This window comes from Neoarius graeffei, chromosome 6 (assembly GCF_027579695.1).
Source record: "Neoarius graeffei isolate fNeoGra1 chromosome 6, fNeoGra1.pri, whole genome shotgun sequence".
NCBI lineage: Eukaryota > Metazoa > Chordata > Actinopteri > Siluriformes > Ariidae > Neoarius > Neoarius graeffei.
In genome coordinates this window covers 28,842,940-28,852,313 of record NC_083574.1, presented here as the reverse complement: position 1 = coordinate 28,852,313, position 9,374 = coordinate 28,842,940, and the positions used below count along the sequence as shown (strand labels likewise).

Here is a 9,374-nt window from a genome sequence, read left to right as displayed (position 1 = left end):
TTTTCTATATTTCTGCATAAATATGATTTAAAACATCATCAGATTTTCACACAAGTCCTAAAAGTAGATAAAGAGAACCCAGTTAAACAAATGAGACAAAAATATTATACTTGGTCATTTATTTATTGAGGAAAATGATCCAATATTACATATCTGTGAGTGGCAAAAGTATGTGAACCTTTGCTTTCAGTATCTGGTGTGACTCCCTTGTGCAGCAATAACTGCAACTAAACATTTCCAGTAACTGTTGATCAGTCCTGCACATTGGCTTGGAGGAATTTTAGCCCATTCCTCCATACAGAACAGCTTCAACGCTGGGATGTTGGTGGGTTTCCTCACATGAACTGCTCGCTTCAGGTCCTTCCACAACATTTTGATTAGATTAAGGTCAGTACTTTGACTTGGCCATTCCAAAACATTAAATTTATTCTTCTTTAACCATTCTTTGGTAGAACGACTTGTGTGCTTAGGGTCATTGTCTTGCTGCATGACCCACCTTCTCTTGAGATTCAGTTCATGGACAGATGTCCTGACATTTTCCTTTAGAATTTGCTGGTATAATTCAGAATTCATTGTTCCATCAATGATGGCAAGCCATCCTGGCCCAGATGCAGCAAAACAGGCCCAAACCACGATACTACCACCACCATGTTTCACAGATGGGATAAGGTTCTTATACTAGAATGCAGTGTCTTCCTTTCTCCAAACATAACACTTCTCATTTAAACCAAAAATTTCTATTTTGGTCTCATCCATCCACAAAACATTTTTCCAATAGCCTTCTGGCATGTCCACGTGATCTTTAGCAAACTGGAGATGAGCAGCAATGTTATTTTTGGAGAGCAGTGGCTTTCTCCTTGCAACCCTGCCATGCACACCATTGTTGTTCAGTGTTCTCCTGATGGTGGACTCATGAACATTAACATTAGCCAATGTGAGAGAAGCCTTCAGTTGCTTAGAAGTTACCCTGGGGTCCTTTGTGACCTCGCCGGCTATTACACGCTTTGCTTTTGGAGTGATCTTTGTTGGTTGACCACTCCTGGGGAGGGTAACAATGGTCTTGAATTTCCTCCATTTGTACACAATCTGTCTGATTGTGGATTGGTGGATTCCAAACTCTTTAGAGATGGTTTTGTAACCTTTTCCAGCCTGATGAGCATCAACAACACTTTTTCTGAGTTCCTCAGAAATCTCCTTTGTTCGTGCCATGATACACTTCCACAAACATGTGTTGTGAAGATCAGACTTTGATAGATCCCTGTTCTTTAAATAAAACAGGGTGCCCACTCACACCTGATTGTCATCCCATTGATTGAAAACACCTGACTCTAATTTCACCTTTAAATTAACTGTTAATCCTAGAGGTTCACATACTTTTGCCACTCACAGATATGTAATATTGGATAATTTTCCTCAATAAATAAATGACCAAGTATAATATTTTTGTCTCATTTGTTTAACTGGGTTCTCTTTATCTAATTTTAAGATTTGTGTGAAAATCTGATGATGTTTTAGGTCATATTTATGCAGAAATATAGAAAATTCTAAAGGGTTCACAAACTTTCAAGCACCACTGTATGAACACTGACATATTGTACAACCCCGATTCCAAAAAAGTTGGGACAAAATACAAATTGTAAATAAAAACGGAATGCAATAAGTTGTTATCAGCGCTCAGTTCAGAAGCCTGCATCTCTGATGGTATGGGGTTGCATTAGTGCGTGTGGCATGGGCAGCTTGCACATCTAGAAAGACACCATCAATGCTGAAAGGTATATCTAGGTTCTAGAGCAACATATGCTCCCATCCAGACGACTTCTCTTTCAGAGAAGACCTTGCATTTTCCAACATGACAATGCCAAACCACATACTGCATCAATTACAGCATCATGGCTGCGTAGAAGAAGGGTCCAGGTACTGAACTGGCCAGCCTGCAGTCCAGATCTTTCACCCATAGAAAACATTTGGCACATCATAAAACGGAAGATATGACAAAAAAGACCTAAGACAGTTGAGCAACTAGAATCCTACATTAGACAAGAATGGCTTAACATCCCTATCCCTAAACTTGAACAACTTGTCTCCTCAGTCCCCAGACATTTACAGACTGTTGTAAAGAGAAAAGGGGATGTCTCACAGTGGTAAACATGGCCTTGTCCCAACTTTTTTGAGATGTGTTGTTGTCATGAAATTTAAAATCACCTAATTTTTCTCTTTAAATGATACATTTTCTCAGTTTAAACATTTGATATGTCATCTATGTTCCATTCTGAATAAAATATGGAATTTTGAAACTTCCACATCATTGCATTCCGTTTTTATTTACAATTTGTACTTTGTCCCAACTTTTTTGGAATCGGGGTTGTATGTTTAGTGCAATGTGTTTTTGGCACAAGTGCAAAATGATATTTCTCTTTTTCTCTTCTGTAGTCAGTGTAGAGAAAAAATAAAAGAATTGCTGTTACTGTTCCAGTACTTTTGGAGGGAACTGTATAGGCAAAATTAATATAGGTAAAAGTTCAATATATTGCACAAGTTTCCAGTGAAACAGAATGTTTTGAACAAAACTCCATCAGCTCTGAAAGCAGAGTGCTTCTGGGGCTGTGGTAAAACCACTGGATATTCAAAAAATAATACAATAGTTGTCATCAAAACATCCCATTCCATGGGATTCTAAAGTTTCAAAATGTAGATGAGATCCTTCTACATATATTTCCTCAATTCATTACTCACACACACACACACACACACACACACACACACACACACACACACACACACACACTGTGTGTGTGTGTGTGTGTGTGTGTGTGTGTGTGTGTGTGTGTGTGTGTGTGTCTTGGCTGATTGAAGAACTCGAATGGAAAGTATCGCTTTAGAATATCAGCAGAATAGTAAAATATGCAGAAGCTAATCAATTTAAACCCTTAACCATCACTACCAGTATGTTCAAATAGTAATAGTCTATTTAATTTAATGTCATTGCATGACGCGGAAAAACTAGTCCATGCTTTCATTACCTCCAGATTGGATTATTGTAATGCCTTACTGTCTGGATGTTCCAATAAGTGCATAAACAAGCTCCAGTTAGTTCAAAATGCAGCAGCAAGAGTCCTTACTAGAACTAGAAATTATGACCACATCACGCCTGTCTTATCCACACTGCATTGGCTCCCAATCAAATTTCGTATTGATTATAAAATACTACTATTGACCTTTAAAGCACTAAATGGTCTCGCACCACAGTACCTGAGTGAACTTCTGCTCCTCTATGACCCGCCACGCCTACTTAGATCAAAAGGTGCAGGCTATCTGCTGGTACCTCGTATAGTGAAGGCTACATCAGGGGGCAGAGCCTTTTCTTATAAAGCTCCACAGTTATGGAACAGCCTTCCAAGTAATATTCGGGAATCAGACACAGTCTCAGCATTTAAGTCTAGGCTGAAAACATTTGTTTAGTCAAGCCTTTTGTTAATGGTGTTTATGAGGTAAAGGTGTAGATCTAGAGGGTCCTGAGACATAGAGTGTTTTGGTAAACTGGGATGTATGGATGCTGTCAGTCCCCACTCGCTTGCTCACTCGAGTTTGTTGACGGTGTAGTGGGTGGCTGCTTTATGTCCTGGGGCTCCCTCATGCCTGTGTTACCTTCTGGCTCTCCCCTTTTATTTATGCTGTCATAGTTAGTTGCCGGAGTCCCTGCTTGTACTCAGTGCAATATGTATACTGTTCCTACTTATTCAGGTGACATTGGGCATACCTAACCACCTGCTTTTTCTTCCCTCCCCCCCCAAAAAAAATCTGTCCCTCTGAGTTACATGGAGTCAATAGAAAATCTTTTGGTGGAGAGGGTGGAGACCTCGACTGGCTCTCGTAGCCTGCAGGGAATTGGCCGTCAGACATTCTGTCGCATGTCCCAGACCTGGTGAAATGTAACTGAATTGTCTTGGCCAGCCCTAAGGGTCCCATCTGCATCTCATCATTGCTGAGGAGTGTGCTCCCATCACCCAATCAAGCATCCAGCCAGAGCAGGTCATGACATTTTTTAACCATATTAACATGCCATTGTTGTGTGTTATGCCTGATGTCAAGAGACTCGTCTCTGCAAGCCTACCACACAGATTTAATACTTGTGTCATTTTTAGGGCATACCTAACAACCTGTGTTTTCTTTCTCTCTCTTTCTCTCCCCCCCCATCTGTCCCTCTGAGTTATATGTTGGTCCTGGGATTGAGATGCTGGCCTCTTCTGCCCCTCGGACTTGCTTGATCCATCCTGGTGCCCTGTGTCTGGTCGGAGTTTTATCGCATAGCTCCTGTGGAGGATGGCCCCATGAGGACAGTTGAAAGTTACACCTGGGGGACACTGTGGACTCTTACAGTAATGCTTTTATGGCTGAGGACTACAGTTGACTTGCTAACTTTAGGACTGCAGTTGTCATGAACAGTTTTGCACTCAAGTTTCCATCAATGGAGAGTTATAACATCAACAAAACTGTCTTCATGTTAAAACTGTTAATGTTATAGTCATGCTGTCTGTTGTTGCCCAAATGAGGATGGGTTCCCTTTTGAGCCTGGTTCCTCTCGAGGTTTCTTCCTCATGTCATCTGAGGGAGTTTTTCCTTGCCACCGTTGCCACAGGCTTGCTCATTGGGGATAGATTAGGGACAAAATTAGCTCATGTTTTAAGTCGTTCAAATTCTGTAAAGCTGCTTTGCGACAATGTTTATTGTTAAAAGCGCTATACAAATAAACTTGACTTGACTAATAGTCGTATAATAATAATAATAATAATAATAATAATAATTATTATTATTATTTTATATACTGCCTTCTCAAACACAAGGATGACTTACAGAGTAGCAAACAAAAAGCAAGCAAAAAAATAATCTCAAACACCTTCATTACAACACAGCTGTATGTTCTACGGCTTGGTGAAATGTGAATAAAGAGAAATAAAAGCAGTGCAATGCAAGAGGTCTTCAACTGTGCAGTTAGCAATGCGAAGGATATCATCTTGAATGTTTAGTGTAAGGTGGTCAGGATGTCTTAAGTTAGTCTTTTTCTCATCTTGACTTTTCAATAAAATCAACCGTGTTTAATATTATCATCAATTTTTCGTCTTGGCTCTTGGACATTGTCAACAACCAATAGGTGAGCTCTCTGCAGCACTAAACAGGAAGCAGCAAAGCAGGTACAGGCACATGGATCTTAAAAGGAATCTAGTTGCTGTCTTGGAAACAGTGACCCTGCAAGATCCCCAGATTTTGCAATATCATATTCTCTGACTAAAAACTTTGTGACTAATGACACACTGTCTTTAGATATGAGAGGGTATCATACTTTAGTATTTTAAGTCTTTTCAGAATCTTTTCAAAGTCTTCTAGTATGTGGACAGCATAAGATTACACATCCTTTAAGTTTGCAAATTAGGCTATTTTACAGAATCAGAAATATCTGGAACACGACAAAACAAACAAACAAAACTGGTGGCAGCCTAGGACATTTTCAATGCCTAGTTCACCTGTCAAACGTTCTCACTTTAATGAATCATTATTTAGTGTCTGCAGCTGTGAGATAGTAGAACATTTGCATCGAAAAATAACATTGAATAATACTCTGAATGGCTGCCATAACCCTACAGAAAGGGGTGCTTCACTGTTCTCACTGTAGAGGGCGTGGCCTCGCGTGAAACTTCACCTAAGTTACTGCTCTGCTGTTGATGACGCCCCTTGCTCCGCCCCAATTTATAACGTCACCAGATTCGGATCTCTGCTTGTGCTGTATGCTAGATCAGTTCAGGTGATCCTGCTTCCTCTGAATCGTACTACTCGCGTTTTTTCCTTGGGAAAAGCTTGATTAAAAGTGCACAACGAGGTTTTGTGCTGCCATTCGCGGGTAATCTCAAAATAATCTTGTAATCCCAGTTCCCTAAACAAGGGCACAAAACTGGGACATTTAGAACTTCGGTTGCAGCGTACTATTGGGCAACAACAGACAAAAAGGCCTGTTCTGTGGAAAACAGGGACCTGGGATTCAGAGGCACTGACGCATCGAAAGCAAATTGTAAGGCGGACTGTATCTCCATCCTTTCTTTACTGGCACACCGGAGAGACGGAGGAAAACCAAAGTGGCAATTGTCCAGCGAGATCTCATGAGCCAACAGTTGCGACCATCCGACTTTGCTTGAATTCTGCATCTTTATTTGACTTATAAAGTTACCAAGGCGAAACCTACATCTGTTTTTGATTACAGGGGCTTTGTGACGATTCGAGCCCATAGAAGAGAGCGCGCGCGCGAGAGAGAGAGAGAGAGTCGTGCTGGAGTCGCTGAAAAGGCGCTTCGAAGTGTATGGCTTTGTGACAAATTCTGTTGAACTTGGTATATTATTCTGAAGTGCTCGCACCTGTTCACGGGATTTTCAGTGCACGGCTTCCACCATGGCAATCCAGGCCAATTCATGGATACTCTTGGTGGTTTTAATGAACACCCCAGGTAAGTGCAGTTGCGCTCTCAGTGTCGTATCAAATATCGCTTTAAGATGAGAACGAGTTAATAAAAGAAATTATTACTGACTTTTATTTTGCTCGAAATGCAATATGACTGAATCATTTAAACCCAAGTCATTTTATACGCGTTTGACATAAACTTGAGTGACAGGATACAGCAAACTGAAATGGAACAAATTTAAGAGGCAGAAGAATGAACGCGAGCACTCTGGATAGGCTTTCAGTACAGGAGGAAGATGGCGACAGCGATGCAGCACGACTCCGTAAAAAAAATGTGACAGCCGTTAAGAGATAGTCATCGGAAGAAAGGATGATAAAGATCTCATCTCATTATCTCTAGCCGCTTTATCCTTCTACAGGGTCGCAGGCAAGCTGGAGCCCATCCCAGCTGACTATGGGCGAAAGGCGGGGTACACCCTGGACAAGTCGCCAGGTCATCACAGGGCTGACACATAGACACAGACAAACACTCACACCTACGGTCAATTTGGAGTCACCAGTTAACCTAACCTGCATGTCTTTGGACTGTGGGGGAAACCGGAGCACCCGGAGGAAACCCACACGGACACGGGGAGAACATGCAAACTCCACACAGAAAGGCCCTCGCCGGCCACGGGGCTCGAACCCTGATCTTCTTGCTGTGAGGCAACAGCGCTAACCACTACACCACCGTGCCGCCCGATGATGATAAAGATCACCAATATAAATTAAATCACTATGCAAGACTGAGCGTCTGGAGAGTTCTTTTCTATGACTGATTCTTCCATATTCATGTGTACTACTGGCTGAACGGTTGCAGAGTAATCCAGTATAACACTATAGACTATACCATACACAGTATTAAATTCAGGGTGGTATGGTGGTGCAGTGGTTAGCACGATCACCACACAGCAAGCGGGTTCTGGGTTCGAACATGCCTGTTGACCCGGGACTTTTCTGTGTGTAGTTTGCATGTTCTCTTTGTGCCTTCGTGGGCTACTTCTGAGTACTCCGGTTTCTTCCCTCAGTCCAAAGGCATACGGATTAAGTTAACTGGCTGCTGTAAATTGCCCATGGGCGAGAATGGCTGTTTGTCTCTCTGCCTTTTTTTTTTAGCCCCAGCGATAGATTGTCGACAGAGGTGGGTAGAGTAAGCAAAAACTGTACTCAGGTAAAAGTATTGTTACTTTATTATAATAATAACAAGCCAAGTGGAAGTAGAAGTACTCATCAAAATAACGACTTGAGTATGAGCAAAAAAGAATCTCATAAAATGATTACTCAAGTAGTGAGTAACTTCATATGATGATTTATGTGTGTGTGGGGGTGCGTGCGCAATGGTTAACACTGTTGCCTCACAGCAAGAAGATTCTGTTCAAACCTTGTAGCCGACTGAAACCTTTCTGTGTGGAGTTTGCATGTTTCCCCCGTGCCTGCATGGGTTTCCTGCCGCAGTCCAAAGACATAGTCTTTGGATAAAGTCAACTAGCTGGTCAATAAGACCCGAGTAGTTGTTCGTCTTTGTGTTAGCCCTGCGATAGATTGGTAACCTGCCCAGCGTGGACCCCGCCTCTCACTGGAAGTCAGCTGGGATTGGCTCCAACTCACTTGAAACCCTGATGGATAAGCGGTATGCATATTTGAATGCATACCGCTTATCCATCAGGGTTTCAAGAAGTTATTCTGATCAGTTATGCTTGTCTAATAAGCTCAACCTAAAATCTGCTCCTTCAAGTGCTATAACTAATAATAAATAATTATTTACCAAATAACAGAAAGTAAAGAAATTTTGGTACAGGTTAAGTTCATAAATCTTCCAAGATGAAGAGAGCTAAGTAGAGCTGTGTGTGTGTGTGTGTGTGTGTGTGTGTGTGTGTGTGTTAATCTCTTAAAACTTAATGCAGTCCTGGTATTTTATATTTATTCATTTGTGTGTTCAAATGCCATATATCAAACCAGTTGTTGTTGTAGAAACTGTGCGCGTATGAATAAAAATAATTTAATAAATTCAATAAAAGTGGCAAGAAGTGTGTAGTCTAATGTAACTGAGTATAAGTAAATTTTTTTTATTGTAAATGTACTCGAGCGAGAGTGAAAAGTCTTATGCATTAAAACTACTCATTTAAGTACAATTTATTGGAAAAAGGTTACTTGAGTACGTGTAATGACAAAGACGTAATGTGTTACTACCCACCTCTGCTTGGTGACCTGTTCAGGGTGTACCTTGCCTCTCACCCAGTGTCAGCTGGGATTGGCTCCAGCTCACCTGTGGCCCGCAATGGATAAGTGGCATAGAAAATTAATGAATGAATAAATATTAACACCATTTTTTTTGTGTGCTTGTCTTTGGATGGTTAAGGGTTCTGCTTGGAACCATCTCTGTTAAAGAAAATATTTTATTGTATGGATGTTTAAGGGTTCTCTTAGAGGGACAAACTAAATAACTCTGTAGGGTGTTAGATGAAACCATTTTTCTAGAGTTGTACTTGAAGAGGCCTAGTGCCAAGAGTTTAGAAATGTCATCTAGATTTTACTTATTTAGGTCCACTATATTTTCATTTATGAATGTCGTCTCATTATTATTATGGGCGGCACGGTGGTGTAGTGGTTAGTGCTGTCGCCTCACAGCAAGACGGTCCGGGTTCGAGCCCCGTGGCCAGTGAGGGCCCTTCTGTGCTGAGTTTGCATGTTCTCCCCGTGTCTGTGTGGGTTTCCTCCAGGTGCTCTGGTTTCCCCCACAGTCCAAAGACATGCAGGTTAGGTTAACTGGTGACTCTAAGGCTACATCCACACGACAACGGCAACGAGATTTTATAAAAAAAAAATATCGCATCCACATGGGCAACGGATCAGTAAAATATCAGGTACATATGGCAACGCTTGCTGAAAAC

At 41.3% G+C, this 9,374-nt stretch overlaps 1 protein-coding gene across 3 annotated transcripts in view; it reads left to right on the top strand.

Moving 5' to 3' along the window:
* Positions 1-5,766: 5,766 nt before the first annotated feature.
* The window catches only part of nectin1b (nectin cell adhesion molecule 1b), a 648,475-nt gene continuing 644,867 nt past the window's right edge, over positions 5,767-9,374 (top strand). For all 3 annotated transcript variants that reach the window (XM_060923542.1, XM_060923543.1, XM_060923541.1), the window contains exon 1: positions 5,767-6,490. In XM_060923542.1, coding sequence (XP_060779525.1) covers positions 6,436-6,490 — 55 coding nt within the window. In that variant the 5' untranslated portion in view covers positions 5,767-6,435. The remainder of the gene's footprint in view (positions 6,491-9,374) is intronic.